Here is a 27839-nt window from a genome sequence, read left to right on the forward strand (position 1 = left end):
ATGCTATAAGAGAGAGAGAGAGAGAGAGATTAGTCAAAACACTAAACTAGCTGTATACAAGACAGTGTTGAAACCAATTTTAACTTGAGGATCTGAGAGCTGGGTTAGAAATAAAACTCTTGGTCAAAGGCTGGAGACCACAGATATGAGTCCTGAGAAAGATTAGGAGACAACACATGGCATCAATGTTAGTTTATTTTAATGGTATTCATTACAACACAGAATGTTAAGAAAATAATATTTATTAACTTATTAGCTGATATTTTGTTGGTATTATATCCAGCATCTTCAGAGCACAAGCCATACTTATTGAGGTTTGGAGTATGTTTTAAAGCTGTTCTTGATTCCAAAAATAGTCTCTCTGACTTATGACTTCTGTTTTCTTCCATTAGTACTTTTGTTTTCTTCCATTTGATCCCGCTTGAAGAGGTAATTCAAGGCATGGTCTGATAGCCCCTGACTTACCATAATGATGATGCTAAATGTATTTTTTATGTTCACCAAGAACAGGGCACTTCATAAACTCCTGGATGTGATAAAGAAGAGAGTTTGTCCTTAGGTAAATAGATGAGAGTTGCCAATTTGACATATAGTTCAAATATGGTGCATGGTTGGCCGAGTGGTTAGCATATCTGCTCTCCAGCCAAAAGGCTGTGGATTAGAATCCCGCCGTGGGCATGGATGTTTGTGATTGTCTGTCAAAATAGTAGTGGTGGACAGTAGATGGCGTTGGTGTAGATGAGGTTGAGTGGTAGCGATGAAGAGTTGTAAAGTAGGTGCCCTCCCTCAATGAGTCTTGGACTCCCTGGAGGTGTCAAATAATAATAATAGTTGATATTTATTAAAGACTCGAGATATCTTTTCAGATGTGCTTTGAATGTATGGGATGGTAACAGTTTTGCTGTAGTCATGTGCTATTGGCAATGGAGGGGATTTTTGGAAGCGTTTAGTGTTTTTTCTATTCTATTGGGATTATAGCCATTGGCTAAGAAAGTGTTATGCAAGCGAGTTCAATGGTAAGAGCATTGTCATTGGAACAGCTGATCCCACTGCTGATCTGGATGATGGTGTGAACATTTGTGCAAATATCTCCCTGTATTTGTGGATTTTCTATAAACAAAAAAAGATAATGGATTTTGTGCTCTGAAGATGCTGGATATAATACCAGTGAAATATCAGTTAATAAATATTAATTATTTTCTTATCATTCTTTCCACTAATTTCAGATGGCATCAATAGCAGTATTAAAAACGAGGCTATTAGGAAAGAACTTGACATTGTTAGCATTCAGGAATGTTAGCAGAGCTAATCTCGTAGTATGACCACGTAAACTGAATGGGAGAGGAAATATTAGCTAAACAAGTGTTCTTTATGAGGATGGCAGGAAAAAGACCCAGATATGTACATGGATTGATATACAGTATAATGTGCCTTAGAAGAAATATAAGATCTGATAATATTGGAATTGTGACAGATATGGAGGAAAATTGTTGATAGGAAGTTAGGAATGATGTAACTTTCATATACTATCATAAGATCCTGTACAGTCCCTAAGGGTATATGTCAGGAATTTGATGATGAGTTCCTTTGTGATTTTCATTAGCCATCCACCTTACACCAAAATGTGTTATCTTGTTCACTTGAGGTATGCAACTTGCCATTTCTCCTAATAAATATTTCTTCACTAACTCTTATGCACTGGTGATATCTTTCTCCCTTCTAATTTTTTTCATCCCCAATGGCCCCAAGCTGAACTTTGATGATTATGATAATCTCCTGCCTTATAATATAATTTTTTATAATCTAATGCCACATAAATATAAATTCCTTTCTCCTTGATAATTCAAGACTGTATGGTCACTTTCACCAACTGGGGGAAAAGGATAATATCTCAGTTAACATCAGATCCTCTGATACTAGGATGAATCCAAAACTTTTGAACTTTGCCTTCTCTCTACTATATGTTGCCTAAAACATTTTCATTCAGGAATTCGAGAAATTCCTTATTTTCCCAGTTGATATTACTGTACTTAAAATTCCCATAATGATCACTTGTTTTGCTTCCCAAACTAAGCTGCCTAAAATGTATCTTGCTCTTCACACTGTGTTCCTTGGTTTATAGCAATATCTCACTATCCTGTTCTTTCCAACTCTGTCTTACATCATACACTCACAAAACCATTTCCCTTGAAATTCTCTATTCTGACAGGACACAACTCATCACATATTAGTAACACTCCACTACCACCCACTTTTCTCTTATTATACTGCTGAAATATGCTATACTTTTCTTCTTCTTCTGTTCCTGTTAGGACATCCCCCTTCTTTCAGTATGTTTCAGTGATTCCAACCATCTTCAGAGCGACTACAGCTATTAATGCCACTAATTCATCTTTCTTCTTCCTGAATTTCCTGGCATTTGTATAAGGAAACATTGGTGCATTATCATGTTTCTATACCTACTATTATTTCCCTGGACTCCATTTTTACTATGCAATATATTTTATATTCTTCCAAGTGACTTTCCCAGCTAGATGCCATCTCTGCTACCCTCTTTGCCCCATGGCAAACTCTAGTTTACCTGTCCTAAAACTTTTACTTTCTCAGAGCACAGTCTTTCTAGATACTTCTATGCTCAAATATAATCCATTTCTTGCATACAGCTCTCTGTCATCAAATGCAGGTCCAGGTCAGTCTAGGCCTCTCTTTAACACATTCTCACTATCATGTCATTCATCATTGCTGTTCTTCACCTCAAATCATGCATTATCATATTTGGGCATTATTATTACTATTATTATGAGTATCTCCATAGAGCCCAAAGATTCATTGTGGGAGAACCACACTAACGTTTATACACACAAAACTGATCATATGCTTGCCATCTGATCTCTCACACTTTTCTGCTTGACAGTCTCTAATGTTAACCTCAGATCTCTTTTTTTTACCACCTAATTCATGCTGCCTTATAGGCCATTTATACCCACTATCATCCACATTTTTGGTTCACTTAATTACTGCAGTCACACTCTATATTATTCTACCAGGCAAGCACTCCTCTAGCATTCTATTTTACACACCACAAGTCATTGAGTCTTTCCTCCAACACTCACCTTTTTTTTTTTTTTTTTTAGTAGGTGAAGCATAAAGGAAAACAGGCAATCACTTGCCTGTTTTCCTTTATGCTTCACCTACTAAACAACACCATCTGCCAAATCTCTGTCACACTTTCTAATGTTATATCCATCTTCCCATCACACCTGCTTTCCTCACTCTCAATCGTAGTGAACTATCTCTCTCTGATACCCATTTGTTCCCAATGCACTGCTACTAAAACCAGGATTAGTGATATTGATATTACCCAAATCTTCCCACTGTCCATTTTATGCAGACATGCACTTCTTATCTGCTATAAAATCTTGTGTTAGGCAACTGATGTATGGTATTATTATTGAAAGAGACAGTATAATGGTTGGCCGAGTGGTTAGCATATCCACTCTCCTGCCAAAAGGCTGCGGGTTCGAATCCCACTGTGAGCATGGATGTTTGTGATTGCCTGTGAAAATACTAGTGGTGGGTGGTAGATGACATTGGTGTAGTTGTGGTTCAGTGTAGTTGGTGTCCTCCATCGATGAGTCTTTCAACTCCCTGGAGGTGTCATGTAATAACAATAATAATAATAATATACACAGAAAAACTGTACTAAAAACACTTTAAAATACTAAAAAAATTCAAATTATAAAACTCCCCACACTCAATAACAACCAACTTAGGCTAAACCTTCTCTAACTTTAGAATAAATACACTAATAATTAATAACGAAACTTATTTTTCCCCATTCTACATGTAGTTACTACCATGAACTTCACTCCTGGAGGATCTGCTCAATATGTGCTTCAACCTACACATAAATCTAAATACTTGACATACCAATCCTTCATATGCAAATAGAAAACACTGCTATGTACTCCTGTTTCCAGCAAATCTCTTTATGAAAATTTTAGAGAAAAATTTCTAAACTCTATCATAATTATAACATCAAATGAACTGCCTGGAACAATTGCATTATGAATTAATTATTTGAAAATTAAAATGGCAAAACAACATATTGTATTGCTCTGAAACATTTGTAATTATACTTAAGATAACCATTTGCATGTAGTAAATTATAGTAGGTTTATTTTTAACTCTTCATTCCATTTTACTCTTTGATTCTGTTTATCCTGCACCACTGAAAACGATGTTTGTGAACATTTTCTGCAGTAAATTGATATTTCATTCTCTTAATACAGGGAGAATAAAAATGGTCTTCAAAGAGTAGTCATTAGAATATTTTTTCTGCATGTTGTGAACTCTCATTTTAACAGACTTCTACTACGATTAAATGTGTGAATGGAATAGTTAAAAGGATCTTTAGATATAGTTAGGGCTTGACAAATATGCTCGCCTACTCACCTGTGGCAAGTAGATTTTGCCACCATCTGGCAAGTAGCTGCAGACTGAAAAATATAAAAAATATTCTGTTTAATAAAAATAACATTTGAAACAATTTTTTTTAACCTTAAGAAAACACTAAAGAATATACAATTATAAAATTAATGTAACAAATTATATTTCCCAAAAAATCAGTGTTGCTTTTACTATTTTTTTCTTATTGACTTTCCTTTTTGAAATGGCTCTCACACAAAGAAAATGTTCTCCAAACAACAATACACCACACCAGTCATTTAATGAAACTTCTATTGACTTACTGGGCCATATCATTAAAAAAAAAGGGGAGGTAAGTTTTTTTTTTTTTTTTTTTTTTTTTTTTTTTGTGGTGAGTAGGATTATGCATAATTTGTCAAGCCCTTGGATATAGGGACGTGTTATATTAAGTTCTATTTTGAAGTAGTGTTTAAACATGGATGTGCTGTTATGCCAAAATACTAATTTGATTAAATTTAAAAACTTAAGGTTCAGGTCGAGGAACAGTTTCTCCAGATGATAAAAACTGGTGGAGAACGCTCACTCCAAATTATTATTTCCCCAAACAAGAAAGCTCCACAGCAGCTGGAACTAATACTCTGATTTTAGTAACCAGTCTAGCAGGACTCGGAATGTTTGTTTTAACTACAGTCATGATTCTCATTAAGCTACACAGACAAAAGCAAGAAGATGCTATAAACAGAGAAGTCTTACACACCATAAGTGCTGATATTGGTAAGTCTATTTAGCTTATTAATTAGAAAGTTCACATAAAGGAAAAAAATTCATAATTACACAAAAACCACATTCCAATATTCTTGCTATAGCTGTACCACATTGGCATTCTGTAATCTAAGAACTGCCATGATCTCTTTGATCACAGTGTAGTTTACAGAAGAGTCATTTCACTGGTGTGCAATACCTCTTCTTGTAAGCTAAAGAAATCTGCAGTTCCTTCCCTTATAAATAAATATCATGCAATAATTAAAAAATACATTTTATTATTGTCCTAATCTATAATTAAATGCTGGCTTTCTGTTTTGCTAATGCTCCTGACAGCATTTGAAATGAGGTGCTATAGACATCTTCTAAAAAAAGATTCCACTGCATTTCAAAAATTCTGAAGTAAATCAAAAGAAACAGTTCGTCTGAGAAGAGATAACTTCATAACAAAGATTCAAAAGAAACAACTCATCTGACTTAGTCATATCAACAGATCTAATGGCCTCCCAATGCAAGTCCTTGAAAGACTTATTCCAGGAACTCCAAAAAGAGAAAAACTTAAAATAAATTGGATAGACAACATAAAAATTGAACAGGCATTTTGCATACAGAGCTGAAAGCTAAGTGCTCATCAAGGACTGACTGAAGAATTTTTATGGACTACTTGAACTGTGGGAAAAGAAGAGTGCTCCTGATATCAAGAATCATAGCTGGCTTTAGATACAAAGGAGTAAGATAGCCACTAATTTTTAGGGACCTCAAATTTGGCATAAAGTATAATACATAAAATAGTAACAAGTACATGGAGACATATCATTAAAACAGAAACTATTTCTGTATATCATAATTGAGTGATGTAATGCTGATGTCATTATAGAATTCTACAACATGATCATTCAAAGAAAAATCATGTTGTAAAATGCTATAATGACATCACTGCTATGCAGTGCTTTAATGTCATCAGCACTGTACAACATGTTAATGACATTTACAGCATTCTAAAACAGTGATATAAACAATGAAAACTATGTGTGGAACTAAGATTTTAATTCAGATTAATTCACTCAAGCATAATCTCAAAATGGAATATTTAATGAGAAATAAATCGTGCCTGGATTTTTCTGCAAAACATAATTGGACACATGCATAGTACATGAACAGCCAGTTAAGTGGGAATTTCTTGTATAATAATAATAGTAATAATAAAAAGATACAAAAAATTTAGCTGAATCACAACAGGGGAGAGAATCTTTTTGAAATCTTCAAGTTAGCTGTTAACATTTAAAAGAGATTTGTCAGTAGAAGATGCTATGGATTTACTGCAGGCAGGCATCCTCATGAGTACAAAATTTAGGAGATTTGTGTGTGTGTGTGTGTTGAATAGAGTGATTAATGCAGCAAGCAAGAAACAAGGAGAATGTAAGATTGGATATCAGGAGGTTGTTGAGAAGAATTAAAGATAATAGTGTGATAGGAAAAGTAGTCAGTGTATTACCCAGGTATGATAATGATGAGATGGAGAGCAAGAATTATGAACAGTTTGTTAGTGGAGTTTGCGAATGTGTGGAATGCATTTGAAGGATGAAATGAATTGTATAAGAATGTTAGACTGCATTTGAATGTTTTTTGATATGAGTCATTTGGAGATTCTCTGTCGGAAGTGAGAGTAATGATTGGAGAGTATGAATCTGAGCAAGTAAGAAGTGATGTGATAGAGCAGGAGAGTAAGGAAAGAGAAATTGAAGTGTTGCTTATGAATGATGTGGGAAGCATGAGTGTAGAGAATGAGAAAACAAGTGTGCAAGACAAACAGTGAAATGCAGACTCAGGAGAAGAGGGGGAATACAGCATGAGTAAGGTTGATGCCCAAAGAGGATATGAATGTGTGTAGACAAGAAGAGAATGAGATGGCCTAGGATGTAGGGAAAACAGTTGGATTTGAAGAAGGTTCTGGGATGAGTAAGTAGAAAAAAAAAGGCTTGGCTCAGGGAGGGTAAGGAGAAGTCATATCAAATAAGTGGTATCAGTGAACTTATAGATCCAGGAATTAGCTGTTATCTTTGTATATGAATGCTTGACATATCAGAAACAAGGGAAATGAAATGGGTGCATTGATTGAGTTAATTCATCCAAAAATTGTTGAATGAGGATGACATCCTGACAGGAATAGTATTTTTCCATACATGGCAGGAAGCAAGAGAACAGGGAAAATTGCAAAAGAATGTATTAGCAAGAGATTGTTGCTGCAAGTAACTGAGTTTGTGAAGTATGATAGGTATTAAGTAATGCATGTACAGTACCTCTGATTCTATGGAATCAGAGGCACTGCTCATGAAAGTAATATTTATTGGCGATGAACTTGTCACTTAAAATTAACTTTATTCATAATAAATCTTTATGCAGTCTGTCAGTCTGATTGGCTGAGTGGATAGCATACTGCTCTCAAACTAATAGGCTTCAGGTTTGAATTCTGCTTTAGGAATGAAATATTCACTTTGAGACCACTGGCTATAATAATTGTGACAGTGGAACTTGAAAAAGTTCCATGTTTGCTCTTTAGAGTAGGGTTTCTGGGTTATGTAAAAAAAAACAAAACAATATATATATATATATATATATATATATATATATATATATATATAATAACCTTAGCCCAGTTAGGGTACTATATTACCATTCATGGGTGGGAAATCACATACCCTTCTCCCTCCCTCCCCCTCTCTCTTTCTCTGCATGTGTTCTGAGAAACTTTATTAGATTGAATATTCATACCAGTGCATAATAGCATACTGTGAAAAAAATTTCGTCATATTAAAAAAGTACATAGATAAAAGAAATACTGATACAATTCCTGAAACATTATTATGTATATATATATATAATGATTAATCTTAAATGTGCTTTTCTTTCAGAAGCAGAGAATTCACCCCCTGTTCGGCATGTCATATCAGGTGATCCTCCAATATATGATCCTCCTCCATCATATGAAGATGTTATTAAATTCTATATGCCACCACCACCAACCTACACAAGCATAATGAGGGAACACTGCCGTCATTTGGAAACTAATCGAGAAGGTATTGACAATGTTGCATTTGTTCCTGACTGTTCACTACCACCCTTACTAACAGAGGTTGGAAACTGCTGTAGAAATTCATCCTCTTCACCAATGAATAACACATCATCTGTACTATGTGTAGTATTACCTTCTGCTGCTGCAATCACCTCTAATAATACTCCTAATTCTAAACAAGAAGTAAATAATTCTGAGAGGATATCCACGACTAGGCATGAACCCCGTAGCTCTCCCTCACACAGAAAACAGGAAAATTTTTCAAAGGCTTCTCCAAAATATCCTTTTATATCAGATCTTAGCTTAGTAAGTGACTCTGAAGAGATTTCTAGTGAACCTGTGCAAACAACCATGTTTCCAAATTCTACTTCTAATGAAAATGTACATTTAGCAGATATATCATCTAACAGTTCTTTGGTAAATACCTCATTAGATAAAATGTGTAAAGAAGAAGAAACTACACATAACAATGTAGAAAACAAAAGCAAAAAGAAAAATAACAGGAACAATTCTGATAGTGCTCACTGTAATCTTTCTTTAATCAGTGATCAGCAAAGCGGAGTTAGCTTTAACAATACTGCTGAAAACAAGCGAAAAAAGAAAGCTACCATTGATAGACAAAATTCTAATAATTCTTCTTCATCTATGTGTGAATGCAAAGGAGCATGTTCTTGTCCATCAACTAATACTATATCTCAGTTTTTATCTTCCACCAAAGAAAATAAGTTTGTTCAGCAAAGGAACCCTGAAGATACTTCTGTATGTTCCACTGAAGGGGAGGATAGTTTTACCCATACAGGAAAAGGAGACAAACAAAATGTAGATAACCTACATCCATTTTATGAAAAACAAATGCTGCATAATGATATATCTAAAATGACATCTTATACAGAAAGATATAGCAAAAAGCAATCAAATACTACATGTAAGGGTGGTTTCTTCAGTGAGTCACACATGAAAACTGAAGGTACATCTACACCTGTGCTCATAGAACATCAAAATTCAAGAAGTGTTCAGTCACCAAAGAAGCATTCATCTTCCAGTTTGAGTAATGGCAGTTTTATGTGCAATAAAACCACTACCTCTTCTTCTCAGGATATAAACTCCAGTTTGACGAATAAATCAAGTGAACTTAGCAATAATTTAAATTCTCAAAATATATTATCAATTTCCAATCAGAATCAAATTTGTACAGGAACTTCATTATTTTGTTTTCCACAAAGGTCATTTAAATTCCAAGGCCAGCATGTAGATGTTGGCCATGATGTAGCCTTATATTTACATTCTACCTCTGAACAGACAGAAGGACAACCAAAGGACCCCCCTGAGGATCTTTTAATTGATAGTAGTTATTCTTGGCTTTCTTCTCATAAACAGCTACATTCAGAAGACACTGTGGAGAGTTCTAGTGACACTCAGCCATTACTAAGAAGAGCTGCATCACAGCCTGGCCTGGTGCCATCAGTCAGCAAGTCTGTCAGCCATAAACACAGCAAATCTGATATTAGTCAAACAGCATTTTCATATTCCTCACCAACCCAATCTGCTGCTAAAACTAAAAATACATATAAGGAAACATAATGGAATATATAATGAATTTTAATATGAAAGAACTGTTTTGTCTAGTAAAGAAAAATATTTTTATTTTGTTAACAAATTCATCTGTATAAAAGTCACCCTCATTTTCTAAGACTGTCATTTGAATGATGTCATCAGTTGTGTTTCCAGCAAGAAAAACAAGTTATGCTTTGTGGAATGCATAATTATAAAATGAAAGTTTTATGTGAAGCTTAAAAAATTTATATCTTAAGCAAATGTAGATGACATAGCATTGTAACTGGAAAATTTTTACATCTCTAGATGTAGAATAAAAAGCCGAGTAATTTCCTTTAAATCACTGAAAGTGGCAGGTCTATTCTTTAAATAAGAGACTTGACATTTTTAAAAATCACATATATATATATATATATAGTTGTTTCACAAAAGTTCCTTAAATATATATACCAGTCATAGTATATTTCATTGTTGTATCAAGTTTCAGCAATCCAATTATGAAAAACAACAAGTTTAATCACAGTGCCTAAAATTATGCATATTTTTATTAATTTTTTGATTATTTACATGAGGTATAATGAAATTCAGTTGAAACTTTATGTGACAAATATTTTTTCTTTTATTTCACTTTTGAATTTCCAAATATCTGACATGAAAACATTTATTTATACTGCTATATAATTATCAGCTATTTCAACTTTCTGACAATTTTACTTTGGTGATTTGTCACTAGAAATGTGACAACTGCTGCTGTCTTTCTTGATGTGATAACTATGAGGGCTTGTCACAAAAATAAATAATGTGCAGGTTAGGTTCGTAGATTTGATAATATAACAGTTAATCAGGTGTATTATTAAATACATCATGTGCAGTCTGCAGTTGTGACTTAAAAAACTGATAACTGAATCTATCCACTTTTTGTAACTGAAATAATTGGGAAGGATTTGACAGGCATCATACAGCTATTTGCTGATGATACAAAGATAGGCAGAATAATCAGGAATGCAGCTGATTTAAACAAAAGATTTGATGATGTGGGTTTCTTTGGGACTACTAGGAGGTGGTAGTAGAAGATTCAGAGCTGAGTGACTAAGCTGGTGACAGGTCTGTGGAATGCCCCCTATGAGGATAGATTGAAGTTTGTGGTTTACAAAGTTTAGTTGATAGGCAGAAAAGAGGGGATATGATAGAAACTTTTAACATATTAAAGGGGTTTTATAAAATTGATGCAATGGAAATTTTTCAATATATGACAAATAGAGAACTAGTGGCCATCTGTGGAAGTTGTGTAAGAGTGTGTTTAGTAGGGGTATGCAGACTAGATTTTTTTTTCCATTCCATTTTTTACATCTCATTGGTGAATGAGTGTAATGGACTGCAAAAATTCATTGTGAGCTCTCTGAAAGCGAATGCGTTTAAGGAGAGGTATAATATGTTTTGTGTGTATAATAGTTAGTTTGGGTCTCCCACGATGAGTCTCTGGACTCTGTGAAGATACCATATATTATTATTATTATTTTTATTGTTCCGGGAAACTCCAAGGAGTCGACAGACTCATCGAGGGAGGCCCTAACATCATATCAAGAAAAACTATTCAACATTCACACAGTATCTATCATACCTTGCCTTGAACTCATTCACGGTCGTAGCACCCACAACAGACTCTGGAAGCTTATTCCACTCATTTACCACTCTCCAAGTAAAGAACCTAGCTCTAACACCCTTGTCAACCACGCTCTTGCCCAGCTTCCATGCATGGCCCCTAGTCCTCCCACCACCAGTCATATTTTCAAAAATATCTTCTGGATCAATCTTATAAAAACCCTTCAGTAATTTGAATGTCTCAATCATATCACCCCTCCTTCGCCTATCGTCCAATTTCTGCAACCCACAAATCTTCAACCTATTCTCATAAGGTTCATTCCACAGACCTGCTATCATCTTGGTCACTCATCTCTGGACCCTCTCCACTTCCTCCCCATCATGAAGAAACCCTGGTGCCCATAGCTGGGCACAGAAGTCCAGATGGGGTCTTATCAAGGCTCGATACAGAGGAACAACAACTTGTTCGTCTCTGCATGTTAAAGTATTTTTCAGAAGCCAAGTGATTTGGTGAGCTGTTTTAGTTACTTTTGCAATGTGCCCCCTAAACTTCAACGACCTATCCACCAACACTCCCAAATCCCTGGCCCCATATAATAATAATAATAATAATAATAATAATAATATATAGCTCTGATACAACCACATCTAGACTACTATGCCCAGATTCGACTGCATTTCTTCAAGTGGTGGAGAGGTTACAGTGGCAGGTGATCAAGATGATGACAGGTATGTGAAATGCTCTTAAACAAGAGATTGAGGCATCCAGTTACAAAATATAAATGACAGGCAGAAACGAGGGAATATGATTGAAAAAAGAAGCAACTAATAAGGTTTTATAGAATATATGCAAAAGAAATTTTTCTGTGTGAAACCAGGAGACAGAACAAGGAGGATGTAAACTAGATTTTTTCTTGGAGAGTAAGTGAACTAGCAGAATGGATTATCAGAAGTAGTTGTGAGTACACTGTCAGTGAATAAGTTAAGGAGTTGAGCAGCTCTCAGATGTGAACTGTAGACTAAAATACACAACGATTATTGAAGGAAAAATGAAAGAGTTTGAGAATAGGAACCAAACTTTGGAGATTCAGTGGCAATCCTTGAAGAAAACCCTGATTGATTCAGCTAGAGAGGCATGTGGTGAAGTTGTCTGCAAGGATAAAAAAATTAGAACTCCATGGTGGACACAGGAAGTTAAAGAGGCAGTGAAGGAAAAGAAGAAAGTATATCAAAAGTTCCTGGCAAATAAGTCACCTTGTGCTCTTAGAGAATACAGAGACAAATGTAAGAAAGCTAAACAGTGTGTAAAACTAGCTAAACAAAAGTCATGGGAGGACTTTGGCAAGAACATAGAAAATAAATATCAAGAAGGTGGCAAAATATTATGGAGGTTGTTGAAGAAGCTTAGAAATGGAGGAAAGAGTGCTGTAAAAGGAGTTAGAGATGATAAAGGTGACATGAAAACGGGAGAAAAAGATATCCTTGAAGTATGGAGTAATTACTTTGAAAATTTGCTAAATGAAACAAGCAGTGATGACAGCACAGTGATAAAAAACACTGACCAGGCATGCAGTAAGGAATACATATCCATACTTGAAGTAGAAAAACCCATCAAAGGCTTGAAATGTGGAAAGGCAGCAGGAGTAGATGATATTCGACCAGAAATGCTGAAGTATGGAGGTATAAAAGTCTTACAGTGGCTGCACCGCATAGTTCAGAATGCCTGGACAGAGGGACGAATTCCAGACGATTGGAGTAGAGCTCTCATAGTACCCATATATAAAAAGGGAAATAAAACAATGTGAGAATTACAGAGGTATATCCTTACTGAGTGTTCCTGGTAAGATATATGCAAGTATACTTGAGAAACGATTGAGAAGAATTGTGGAAGAAAAACTTGGTGAAGAACAAGCTGGATTCAGGTCAAATAGAGGCTTTCAGGTTCAGATCTTCACTTTACGACAAATAGTGGAGATATCATGGGAATATAACAAAGATCTCTATTTAAGTTTTGTCGATTTGGAAAAGGCATATGACAAGGTGCCAAGAGAGAAGCTATTCAATACGCTACAGTCATATGGTGTCAATGGGGCATTATATCAAGCAATACTTAGTCTTTATTTGAGTTGTAAGTCAGCAGTTAGAATTGAAGGAAGTACAGGAAGATGGTTTAATGTTAAATCTGGTGTGAGACAAGGATGTACATTATCTATATGGATCACATTATGAAGGAAAGTGGTATTAAACATGATGTCAAAATTGGAGATGTTAATGTCAGCTCTTTGCTTTATGCGGACGATGTTATACTTCTAAATAAATCCACTACAAGTCTGCAAGATTCTCTGACTAAATTGAATAACTGTTGTAATAGATATGGTATGAAGGTTAGCAATAAAAAGACAAAGACAATGAAAATAGGCAGAATCACTGAAAATGTCAACTGTGTTGTGAATGGAGAACCTGTGGAACAAGAAACATTTCAGCTACTTAAGCATGCTTTTTAGTGAAGATGGTAAATTAAATATGGAAATAGACAACAGAATCAACAAAACTGGTGGAAGTCAATTGAATAAATTCATATGGAATTAGAGAGAAATTGGAACACTAAATTAGCTGTATACAAGACTGTGTTCAAACCAGTTTTAACTTATGGATCTGAGAACTGGGTCAGAAGTAAAACACTTGACCAAAGACTAGAGACCGCAGATATGAGAGTCCTGAGAAAGATTAGAGGTGTGAACAGATGGTATCAATGGCAATATCATATTAAAAACGAGAATATTAGGAAAAAACTTGACATTGTCAGCATCCAGGAATGCGTTAGCAGAGCTAATCTCAGGTGGTATGGTCACTTAAACAGAATGGGCGAGGAAAGATTAGCAAAACAAGTGTTCTCTGCCAAGTTGGCAGGAAAACGACCCCAAAGATATAGGTGGATTGATACGGTACAAAGTGCCTTAGACGATAGAAATATAGGATCTGGTAATATTGGCAAATAACAGACTGATTTGGAGGAAAATTGTAGATAGGAAATTAGTAATGATGTAAATTTTTCATGTAGTACTATCATATCCTGTATGCCCCTTGAGGGTACATGGCAGGAATTTGATGATAATTCCCTTTGCTTTAATAAGATTCATGTTGCTTCCCTGCAATTTGATGTTAACCTCATTTAATCTGGTGAAAATATTGGAAAGATATATGATATCAACCTTTTCCTTTTTTAGAACATTACATGTGTTCTCATCACATGAATTAAGAAATTCAAAAACAGTATTGTAGAGATCATTAAAGCATCACAGATAGTTTCCATTTGAGAGCCTCTAACTTCAGTGTGAAGCAAAAGACGCTCAAATTCTTCATTTTCATGACAAAGTTTACAGAAAATATGGATATTCGATGACTGGGCTTTTATTTTATTCACTGCTTTAATAACATCGCCCAAAGTCTTATGTAGTCTCCTGCTAAGATGTTTTGCAACTCAGTACTGACTATGAAGAATGCAGTGAATTGTAAAGATATTTGGAACTGCTTCTTTTAAATGTGCCATAAATCCACGGTGATGACCAATTATAGCTGGTGCTCCATCAGTTGCATACGCACCAATATTTGTGAGAGGAATGTTTTTAGCATTAATAAAGTCTTTAACAACCTTAAAAATTGTAGAACCTTTTGTGTTGATTTTCAATTGTTCAGCAAATAGAAACTCTTCAAGAATTTCTTCATTAGTATTTATATAATGCACGTAGGCCATGCTTCATTGTCACGTAAAGTTGTAAAGAAAATTCTATGGTTTTTAAATCATCACAAAGTTTTTTTTTTTTTTTTTTTTCAATGTCCTTTGCCATTTTGTTGATACTGAACTATTGCTGAGAGGAACTGACGACGTCATATTACTTTTACCTGGGTCAATCATCGTATTTAAAATTTCATTTATAGCATGCCCTTCTCTTGTTGGTTACTTTGCACTATGACCAATCCTTTAAGTCCAGGACGATTTTCAAATTTAGTCTTTAATTCGTGTAAGTACTCCACATCCTTTTTTGCTTTATTTGGATGCTTTGTTCTTAAATGCTCAATCATTACTGAAGGCTTCATTCCTACGTTTGAGCAAAGTTTTTTCACATATTAAGCACATTGGTAAATGCTCATTATTTATAGACGGAATAACTCCATATTTTAAATATCCACTTGAATTGACAACACTTTCTTTTTCCATTCATTTTAATGGGCTACAGTGCACCACATGATATCACTGGCTAGATGTAAACTGCAATCGAGCATTGGCAGATAGGTGTTAGGAAAACTAGCAGATAAGGTTTCTAAAAGTGGGTGATACTGCTAAAAATAGATTAAATTAATTATTTTCAATATAGAAAAATTCAGACCAAAAAGTGGCCCAAATACTTAACTTTCAATGTAAAAATTCTAAAAAATAAGTAAAGTAGCAATTAAATTTGAACAGTATTGCCAGACATACAATATTCTGGACAGTGTTGTCAAAAGTATAATATAAATAGGGATGCTAGATTAAATATGGAATTTTTGGCTTTTATTTTATTAGTAGTATTATAATGCTTACCCCCGTCAGCACCCCCCCCTTCAACGCTCACAGCATCCTGGGGGGGGGTAATACTGCCCAGGTTAAGAACCACTGATGTAGATGGATTGACACAGTAAAAAGTGCCTTAGAAGACACATATATAAGATCTAATAATACTGACATGTTGACAGATAACAGGCTAATCTGGAGGAAATCTATCGATAGGAAGTTAGTAATGATGTAACTTTTCATGTAGTACTATCATAAAATCCTGTACACCCCATGAGGATATATGTCAGGAATTTGATGATGATGATAGGAGATAGTACATTTTCAGTCTGCAAACCATCCCTAATTTATTTGTTTGTTTATTTTTACTTAATAAGGAATTGTTTGAATAATTGTTACCTTACTAAAGCTACTACAGTGATTTTAGAGTCCTGTTAACTGCATATTATGTTGCTTCATTACAGTTAAAAAAAATGAAACAACATAATTAACAGAAGGATTCTAAAAACTGCTACAGTGGATGATTAGCTGACTAAAAATATACTATATCCTATAACAGAGATAAACATAGGCCATTAGATCTGTTTGAGTTTGGACAATGCATGGACAGTGCAGCAGAAAAGCGTGTCAGAGAGAAGGGAGTGGATGTGTTGCCTTGGTGTGATAATGCAGAGTGGAAGAGAAGTGATAATGAATGAGCTCTTGGCAAGAATGTTACTAATAAGTTAACAAAGTGAAAATTCTATGATTTAAATCAATTTATTTAATGTAAGTTATCTGTTTATCTCTAGGATTTTTTTTTTTTTCACACCTGACAGCAAAATAGAACTGCTCCAATTTTAAAGAACAAACCAGTAGTACCAAATTCTTTAACATACTTGACTGATTAACTCTCTTAAATTAACAATGATTTTAGCTATTATGTAAATATATCACTATTTTTTTTAATTTTTTTTTTTCAAATTAATGAAAATAAAAGTTAAAAGGACAGCGCAGAGAAGAAAAATATAATTAAGAATGGGATAAATTCATACTGCTAGCCTTGTACCCTTCTATTCATATATGCCAGACATTTCTTTTACTTAGGGAGATTAAAGTACTCAAAAGGTTACAAAAACAATGTAGATTATATCAATATGTGTGTAAAGCCAATTTTCTTGGGGAAAACAATATGACAGATAAGATATGTTAACTCTAGTAATTGGTCTCTTTTTTTTTTCAGCAAAGACATAATGGAAATTCTGTTATATTGTATCATAATTTTATATTTTGGATATTATATATAAATTATTATAAATTTGGATTATTTACAAATTTTATTTATAAAGTTTAATTTTGGATATTATAAATTTGGATTATTTACAAATTTTATTTATAAAGTTTAATTTTGGATATTATAAATTATAAAATTTACATTTTATATATAATAATAATGACAAATACCTGCTGGATTCTGCTCAGGACATGGACTGATTATTTCTAACACAATATTCTAACATGAAAATGTGCACAAATTCACATGGAGAGAAGAGGCAAGGAATAAGAAAAATCTCATTGACTATGTTATTGTTGATAGGGATGTTTTCTCTCTGGTACAGGACACCACAGTGTACAGAGGATTTGAAATTGGAAGCGATCACTATTTAGTCTTGAGCAGGATGAAATTGAATTTCATATTGAAAAGAAGAACATGTAAGAAAGTTTAAAAGCAAATAAAAGTTGTGCAGCTCTCAGATGTGAATTGTAGACTAAAATACACAAACATTATTCAAGAAAAAATGAAAGAGTTTGAGAACAGGAACCAAAAGTTGGAGGTATAGTGGCAAATCCTGAAGAAAACATTGATTGATTCAACCAGAGAGGCATGTGGTGAGGTTGTCTGCAAGGATAGAAAAATAAGAACTCCATGGTGGACACAGGAAGTTAAAGAGGCAGTGAAAGAAAAGAAGAAAGCATATCAAAAGTTCCTGGCAAATAAGTCACCTTGTGTTCTTATAGAATACAGAGACAAATGTAAGAAAGCTAAACAGTGTGTAAAACTAGCTAAACAAAAGTCATGGGGAAGACTTTGGTAAGAACATAGAAAATAAATATCAAGAAGGTGGCAAATTATTCTGGAGGCTGTTGAAAAAGCTCAGAAGTGGAGAAAAGAGTAGAGTAAAAGGAATTAGAGATGATAAAGGTGACATGAAAAACTGGCGAAAAAGATATCCTTGAGGTATGGAGTAATTGTGAAACCAAACAATCAATAACAGCACAGTGGTAAAAAAAACACTGCAATCAGGAATATATATCCATACTTGAAGTAGAAAAAGCTATCAAAAGCCTGAAATGTGGAAAGGCATGGGAGTAGATGATATTTGACCAGAAATATACAAGTATGGTGGTATAAAAGTCTTACAGTGCCTGCACTGCACAGTTCAAAAAGCCTGGACAGAGGGATGAATTCCAGATGATTGGAGTAGAGCTCTCATAGTACCTATATATAAAAAGGGAAATAAAACTGAAATGTGAGAATTACAGAGGTATTTCCCTATTGAGTGTCCTGGTAAGATTTATGCAAGCATACTTGAGAGATGGCCGAGAAGGATTGTGGAGGGAAAAGCTTGGTGAAGAATAAGCTGGATTCAGGCTGTCATGATCAGATTTTCATTTTATGACAAATAGTTGAGAAATCATGAGAATATAACAAAGATCTGTATTTAAGTTTTGTAGATTTGAAAAAAGCATATGGCAAGTGCAAGACAAAAGCTCTCCAAATCACTCCAGTTATATAGTGTAAATGGGATATTATATCAAGCAATACTTATCTTTATTTGAGTTGTAAGTCAGCAATTAGAATTGAAAGAAGTACAGAAAGATGGTTTAATATTAAATCTGGTGTCGGACATGGATGTACATTATATACACTATATGGAGCACATTATGAAGGAAAGTGATATTAAACCTGATATCAAAATGGGAGATGTTAATCTCAGCTCGTTACTTTATGCAGATGATGTTTTACTCTTCTAAATAAATCCAGTATAAGTCTACAAAATTCTCTGACTAAATTGAATGACTATTGTAACAGATTTGGTATGAAGGTCAGCAATATCAAGACAAAGACAATGAAAATAGGCAGAAGCATTGAAATATCAACTGCATTGTGAATGGAGAACCTATAGAACAAGTAAAATATTTCAGCTACTTTTAGTGAAAATGGTAAATTAAATATGGAAATAGATAACAGAATCAATAAAGCTGGTATAGTAGGAAGTCAACTGAATAAATTTATATGGAGTAAGAGAGAAATTAGTCAAAATACTAAATTAGTGTATACAAGACAGTGTTCAAGCCAATTTTCACTTATGGATCTGAGAGCTCGGTTAGAAATAAAACACTTGACCAAAGATATGAGGGTCCTGGGAAAGATTAGAGATGTGAACAGATGGCATCAGTATCAATATCATATTAAAAACAAGGATATTAGGAAAGAACTTAACATTGTTAGCATCCTAACAGTGTTAGCAGCTAATCTCAGGTAGTATGGTCATGTAAACAGAATGGGAGAGGAAAGATTAGCAAAACAAGTGTTCTCTGCCAGGTTGGGGAAAAAAGACCCAGAGAAGACCGAGATATAGGTGGACTGATACAGTAAAAAGTGCCTTAGAAGACTGATAATGTTGGAGTCTTGACAGGTAGCAGATTGATTTGGAGGAAAATTGTAGATAGGAAGTTAATAATGATGTAAGTTTTTCATGTAGTACTATCATATCCTGTACACCTCTTGAAGATGCATATCAGAAATTTGATGATGATGAGACATAATGGAATACAAGAATACAATTTCAAGATTTTTTTTTTTTTCATTTTGTTTATGTGTCATCAAATCCTGAAAAATTCATGAAAAATATTTGATATACAAGTAATTTTTTTAAACTCATTAGTTAGAATATCCAAAGATTTCTTAATATAATCACTGTTTTAAATGAAAAATCTTCAACACTTTTGATGAAATTAAAAATTAGTAAAAAAGTACTACCAGTTACATAAATTTTTGTTTCATTTTAATATATATATATATAATATACATACAAAACACAAGCATATATTACATTAAAAATATATTAATTTAGTTTATTTACCTAATGGAAGACAATAAAAAAGAAGTGCTACATGTACAAGTAAACATAGGGTTAATTATTATTATTAACATCTGACCTCCTTGGAGTCAAAGACTCATTGTGAGAGGTACACACTATGCACACAATGCTCATCCAACTGTGCCTTAAGCTGATTCAATGTATCTACATTCACAACACATTCAGGCATTCCACTCACCAGCCATTTTCCATGCAATCATATCCTCCCTCTTCCTCCTATTAACAAGGCTCTGCAATTTACATTCTCTCAATCTGTCCTCATACTTCACATTCCAAAAACCACTGACCACCTTTTTGAATCTTCTCTGGACCCTTTCCAACATATCCTCGTCACCATGAAAACCTGGCAACCTGTGCACAATAATCCATATGAGGCCTGATCAAGGCCTTATACAATAGCATCATAACCTCTTTATTTCTGCATGCTAGCATCCTCCAAATCATTGTCATTATTCAATGTGATGTCTTCACAACTTGTGCAATGTGACCCCTGAATTTCAGGTCCTTGTCAACCACCGCTCCCAGATCTTTCATCTCCTCTAATTCCTTTAAAGTTTTCCCATCAAGTGTATACTTTGCATCCCATCATTACTTGACAAATCTCAAAACCTTACACTTTTCAACACTGAATTTGGCAGTTCCACTTACCTGTCCATTCATGCAATCTATTCAAGCCATCCTGTAAGACCATAACATCTGCTTGACTCTGCATTGCTCTCCCTAATTTTGCATCATCTGCAAACAGCTGCATATCACTAGTTCCATCCCAATATCATTAACATATAAACTGATCCCAAAAAACTAACCCCTGCAGTACACCACTAGTGACCTTCTCTTTTGGGATACTGCACTGCCACATACAACTTTCTGATGCCTATCTGACAGCCAATTCACTGATCCAACTTAATTTTAAACTTCCTATAAATTTAGAATATAAGTGACTCTTACTATAGCAAACTTACAGTAACAATAAGAATAGCTCATTAAAAAAATAGTTTGCTAAAGTGAACGTCCTCTACAAACATTATACCTACGGGACTTTGGTTGGAACTTTTAGATATTCTTTGTTATAGCAAGTGAGTCAGTTAGTAACAATGGTGTTTGATATAGCAAACATTGGCTTCAATACAATATGATTAAACAAAAATAAAATTCAAGAATTTCATAATACAATACTAACAGAAAATTCTTCAGGTTTGGCAATAATGAGTCTGTTAAAAATATCAAAAATTTTTCTTTGACATATATCCAAATTTAATTTGAACATCTTTGACATGTAGTTGAGTAATAGAATAGAGTAATAATTCAGGCAGGACAAACTATCAACATAAGATAACATTTTTTTTTTTTAGAAACTAGGATAAAAGAAACCACATAATTGAAATGACAATATGAAATTACTGTAGTCGATGATGAGTAAGCGTCACATTTTTGAAAATGTAGAATTTAGTGGTTGCATATGCAGCTGATGGGACATTAATAGGATGACATCAAGCTTTGTTGTATTAATCATGCAAAATACTTCATTTCTCACAGTGAAAATGAGCTTTGTAATACATGAACTGAATTTTGTTATAAATGAATATTTACATTTCAGCACAGGAACGATATGCTTCGTATAAATAAGAATTCTGTATAAATTAAAGATACTCAGAAATTATATTCTTGTTTAATCCTTTATCTGTAAGCAAACAAACTTTGAATGTGTAGTATCTTCACAAGTAGGCTATTGGTATATAGAAGTTAGTGACTTCACATTAATTGTCTTAGTATCCCATAATGCAAAACACATATTTTCAGGTGTGTATAATGCTATGCATTATGGGAAGAGCTACTACCCAGAATGATATCGACCTTTACTGCCAGCCTGGTTGGCCGTGTGGTTAGCATATCCACTCTCCAGCCAAAAGGCTGGGGGTTCAAATCCCACCATGGGCATGAATGTTTGAGATTGTCTATGAAAATACTGGTGGTGGTGGGTAGATGGCATTGGTGTAGATGATGATGGTAGTTGCAGTTCACTGTAGTTGGTAGATTGAGTGGCAAAGACAGAGAGCTGTAGAGTAGGTGCCCTCCCTCAATGAGTCTTTCGACTCCCTGGAGTATCACATAATAATAATAATAAAAATACTGTTAAGGTGCAGGGAGTACCACTCTCTAAAAACTCTGAGTGATTTTGTAGATCACTCTTTAGAGTGATCTACAAAATCTTAGTGGATGAACCAAATGGATCATGCCTAGACGCATTAAACTCTCATCAGTGGCTCTATTCAGTGAGACTGGCAAGAACCTGCCTCCAAGCAGAACCACTCCACTTCCCAAAATCAAGCACAATGATGAACATTATTAAAATGTAATCAGCAAGAGCTAGACACAGAAGAGATACAGGGCAAAGTAATGCAGAAGTCATATATTTCACTTTATATTAAAATATTCTGGATTAGGGCTAATTGCTATGTTTTTTTTTTTTTTTTTTTTTTTTTTTTTTATATTTGGTTATAAATTAAATTAAAGATGCCAATCACACCCAGAAGGATCTGTGCTTTACATTATGGGATACTAAGGCAATTAACATGAAGTCACTACTAGCCTTTATATACAAGTCGCCTAGTCATGAAAATACTTCACGTGAAAACTTTGCGTACACTTGGATGAAGGATTAAACAAGAATACAATTTAGTTTAATTTATAACAGAGAAAAAAAGCTTTCAACAACTTTTTATAAATCAATTTTCTATTGTCTGGATGAGTATTCATTATATGTATTTTTCCTAGTTTATGAATTCTTGCTATATCAAGGTTGCATTATGTGTCTGTATATATACACAAATTTAATTATTGTTATTGGTAATATAAATATTACAAAAGAAAATGAGTAAACAAAAATTCTTTGGGTAATGAGAATTACTTCAAAAGATAATTTAGCAGCACAAGCACTATCGAGTTGCCATATAACCTGAGTCGGTATCACGATGCGAATATGACAGTTTTGGTGAATGGACATTAACCTTGGCAGGATACCTTTTACCAGCAATGTCTACTTCAAATGTATTATCCAAAATATATTCATTTGTGATGACCTGAGGAATACCATTCTCATCAAGATCTTGAATGAAACCTAGACATACCTGAAACAAAAACAGTATAGTGGAAAAGTAAGATAATGGTAAAATGTATTGATCATTAACTCATCTGAGAGAGAGAGAGAGGGGGGGGGGGAAGAAGGAGAGTTTAGGCTGAATGGGAAACATACGGCCTAAATTTATTTATTTATTTTATTTTCCCTATTCATATGTGATATTTTACGAATCTAAGAATAATGAAATACACAAAATAATTTAGTATGCATGTTTTTTTAAAAACACATTACTTAGAAAAAACAAATGTATTATCAACTGTTTTATAAAAACAGTTGTGTATTATCAACTGTATTATCAACTGTTTTTATAAAACAGTTGATACATAAAAATGTATCATCAACTAGTTTTATAAAAATTCCCAATAACTTATTTCAAGTTTTATATTTAATTGTTTAATTAAATTTCTCTTTCCCCAACCCACCAAACTATGCCATGATGACATTTGAAGAGAAAGCCTTAAACTCTGTCCCACATAAACCTGCTTGAATATGCTTTGTTGATGTGCTCACCATTTGGCCACATGGTCTGAATGCTCTCTCAGCATTTTTTAACATATCTAAACAATCAACAACCCAGGATCCAGTTCACCTTAGAAAAAAGAAAATAACAACAGCCTCCCCTTCCTAGACACTTTAATTACAAGCCAGCTTGAAGGATTCCTACTATTCTCCATTTACAGAAAACCCACACACAAACTGACACATTCAGTCATGCCTTCCCCTCCCAACAGTAGAGGATTATTAACTCTACAATACAGGGAAAAATTAATTAGTTCAGATAGCAATGCTCTCTCCACTGAACTTGACCACATTTACAAAACCTTCTTAGCCAATGGCCACAATTCTCACCATATCCAAAAAATATACCTCCCCCCCTGAAAAACAGAAACTGCACCAAAGCTATCATCATTCCATATATTATTATTATTATTACATGACACCCCCAGGGAGTACAAGGACTCATTACAGGAGGGCTCTCTACTTTGCTAAATACATATCACCCTCTCCACTGCTACTTAATTCTCCTGCAACGACATCACTACTACTACCATCAATGCCACTCATCATCACCACCAATAATAGTACTTTTTGTGTAAATCTGTAAATTGCATGTGTTCTAACATTTGATTTGTCTATATGCAGGATGAAAAACCTGAGTTTCCAGGAGAAAAAACCCTTTCTCAAATCTTCTGATATATATTCGAGGCACATCAACAAAACTAGCTAAAATTCTAAAAAAATACAACCTTATAATCCCTTACAGACCACACACACACACAAAAAAAGGCATGTCTTATCAACTCCATCAAAGCCAGCTACATTCCTTAGATCTATCAGATATTTATCACGTCTTTTGCAGTTGCAAACTGTCCTACTGCAGCCAAAATCAGAATTTCTGAGCACATGGACTACATCTGATTCCACCATTTCGACACACTCTGGATTTGCTGGATGCTCACCACAGGAAACCCTAGAAGAAGGCCACCCTACTCCACTGCAGCATATAAAAATATGAGAGGCTATTCTTGAAATCTGCCTCAGCCCTGAGAAACTATCCAAACCTCAACAAATTTGGATACCTGAAACTTGAGAAGCACTAATTCTCAGATCTTCAGCTAAATGGCCAAGACTACACATTTTAGCCCACTTTCTTTAGCCTCATTACTCAGTGTAGTGCCTGCATGTGCATATCATATTGTATTGTGTACCTGATGGCAATTTTACTTTGCCAAAATAGTGGAAGTATTAATTGAATTTACTGTAGTTAATATTAGCCTATGTTGTAATTTCCTTAAAACTTCAATTACAAATAGCCAACATATAAGCCTTACCAGCAGACTGTTTAATTTCAATTATTTCCTTCAGGGCATAAGCAGGAATGTAACGTTTACGACCCATACTCCATTAAGAAATCAGTCATTCTTTTACACTTTACTAATGCATATAAATTTCCACTTACAATAGATATCTTAATAATGATTGATATCAAAATATGAATGTAAATTTTCATAAACCAGAAGTACACAACAGCTGATCAAAGTACAACAAATGATAATTACGCAAACTTAACAGACAGAATTCATGTAACAACTCCACATATTAAAGAAACTTTTCTTTCATGTAAAATAGTTAAATTACCCTATATCCAAAATATACACAAAGCTTTTAACTATATTTTTAAACACACAGACTACAAATTAGTCTTCACTATCACTCAGAAACCGGCCACACTCTTAAAATGCACCAAAATTCAAACAAGTAAAGAAATATTCAAATTCCATAATGCTGTATATAGATTTCCTTGTCAACTAAACTGTAACATCATCTATGCTCCACCATTAGGTCTCTATGGTTGCACCTCAAAGGTTTCAAATAAAAAATAAAATCATTATCACATTTTAATTACACATATTATCAGACACCTTAGAGTGTCAATGCCTTATTGAGGGAGGCCATACATCACCTACACCAACTGTCATACCTTCTCTTAAACTTATTCAAGATAGATAACTCACGATTTCAACAGGAAGACTACGCAACTAATTTTAGTTACTTAAGGAGAGTGAATTTTTGAGTTTCTGCAGGATAACTATCTAAAGTAGCATGTGATGGAAGCAACATGAGGTTTATTGGTGTTAGATTCGGTGATGTCCTCACAGGATGTGGTTGTGAATGAGGTATCAACACTACCACCTGTTGGTGGAAATGGATCATGAGATATTGGTTTGGAAGGTAGTCAAACAGGAAAAAGTTGTTATCAAGGAGGTCTATATGAGGAACTATAAGGTGGGTGATTATCAGAAGCTCCATAGTCAACTAGCATCAATACATAAGGTAGACGAATTGTAGAAAAGATGTTGACAATGCATGGGAAATGATAAGGCAGTATCTGACACAAGCATGCGTACCAAAAGTTAAGTGAATAAATAGAGTAGGAGTGATATGGATGAACAGTGAATCAAGCAAACAGTGTTACAAAAGAAGTTGTTATGAAGGAAGTACAAGACAGTTTGCAGTGAACAGACATGAAGAATATAAAGTGCAGACCAGAATAGTGACAAGCATGGTTAAAAAAGAAAAAGTAGAATATGAGAGGAGAGCAGCCAGTCAGGTCAAATCAAAGCTAATCCAAGGGAATTTTTCTGCTATGTGGCAAGCAAGAGGAAAAATAATTATAGTAGGTTGATTCTGGTAGATAGTTATGGTAGCAGAGCAACCATAGCAAATGATATAGTGGAATTATTTAACAAAACACTTCATCAATGTATATCATAATGGTGTGAATGATGTGCAACGTGTAGAAAGGTGGCAAGAATTAGGAGAATTAAAGGTGAAAGAATCAAAGGTGTATCAAGAATTGCTTGGGTTAGATGTTAATAAGGCTGTAGGAATGGATAACATATTACCACATATTTTTAAAGAATGTGCAAAAGAGTTAGCAATGTCCTTGTCCTGGTTATTTAATGAAAGTCTTGCAGTGGGGAAGATTCTTATTGTCCTGGTTATTTAATGAAAGTCTTGCAGTGGGGAAGATTCTTAGGGAGTGATAAGAAAGCAAAATAATACCTCTCCACATGCATGGTTTGAGAATAGAAGTTTCAAATCAGACTGGTCTGTATATCTGCAGTTGTGATCAGAGTATTGGAAAAATTGATTAGAAATAGAATACAGGATTGGTTTGATCGACATAAGATTCTCTATGATGGTCAGCATAGGTTCATGAAGAGCAGGTCTTGTTTTAGCAATCTGCTTATGTTTTATGATAAGGTGATGAATGTGTTGGATAAGGGAGAATCATATATAGCGATAATCTTGGACTTTGCAAAAGTATTTGACAGATTACCACATGATAGGCTGGTGTACAAGCTAAAGAGGATAGGAATGGATAGTATATTGGTTAGATGGAATAGAGATTAGTTCTCTGACCGATACCAGCAAGTGTGTACGATGGAGACGTGTCTCAGAAAAGGTGACCAGTGGCATGCCTCAAGGTTCTGTTCTTGGGTCTTGTCAATGTTACTTTATGTGGACTGACTATAAATAAATTTCATATTTGACATCCGTAGACACCGTATGGTCACTCCCACACCTCCACCAGGTTTTGGAAGTAAAGCCTTTTGCTAGAGGAAGTGGTACGGCCACATATGCCCTTTTAACACAGAGTTAGTAGGACATTCACAAACATCCATGCCCATGGCAGGTTTAGAACCCGAAGCCTCTTGGCTGGAGAGCAGATACGCTAACAAACTCGGCCATCCAGGATAACCGGGGATCTTCAAATGCTTACTGATGATGCAAAGTTAGTAGAATTATCAGCAGTAGTTGCTGATGTTGATGTTAATTCTCTACAGATTTGAATAGACTTTTAGCTTGGACAAATGAGTGGGGGTTGCAGTTTTAATATTAATAAATGCAAGGTGATACACTCTGGGATACAGAGATATAAGATTACGTACTGTATTGGTGGAGCTGTACTTCAGGAAGCAGACGAGATTCAGGATCTTGGGGTGATAGTAAACAGTGGACTGAAGTTCCGGGGGCACATCGCACTTGTTGCAAATATAAGATTACGTACTGTATTGG

The 27839-nt window shown here is 34.5% G+C and overlaps 2 protein-coding genes across 8 annotated transcripts in view; one reads left to right on the plus strand and one right to left on the minus strand.

Moving 5' to 3' along the window:
- The window catches only part of LOC150110255 (uncharacterized), a 133445-nt gene extending 123302 nt beyond the window's left edge, over positions 1 to 10143 (plus strand). The window contains exons 12-13 of the mRNA XM_090398613.1: positions 4957 to 5202; positions 8103 to 10143. Coding sequence (XP_090254739.1) covers positions 4957 to 5202; positions 8103 to 9844 — 1988 coding nt within the window. The 3' untranslated portion in view covers positions 9845 to 10143. The remainder of the gene's footprint in view (positions 1 to 4956; positions 5203 to 8102) is intronic.
- The window catches only part of LOC150110256 (pyruvate dehydrogenase phosphatase regulatory subunit, mitochondrial), a 366839-nt gene continuing 343340 nt past the window's right edge, over positions 4341 to 27839 (minus strand). For 6 of the 7 annotated variants that reach the window (XM_090398618.1, XM_090398634.1, XM_090398642.1 and 3 more), the window contains exon 19: positions 16757 to 23244. In XM_090398618.1, coding sequence (XP_090254744.1) covers positions 23053 to 23244 — 192 coding nt within the window. In that variant the 3' untranslated portion in view covers positions 16757 to 23052. Of the gene's footprint in view, positions 4500 to 16756; positions 23245 to 27839 lie in introns of those variants that run through there. The other variant, XM_090398625.1, reaches the window with a different exon arrangement.

The sequence above is a fragment of the Typopeltis vanoorti genome, chromosome 1, assembly GCF_054136105.1.
Source record: "Typopeltis vanoorti isolate ZY-2024b chromosome 1, IOZ_Tvanoo_1.0, whole genome shotgun sequence".
NCBI classification, from domain to species: Eukaryota; Metazoa; Arthropoda; class Arachnida; order Uropygi; family Thelyphonidae; genus Typopeltis; species Typopeltis vanoorti.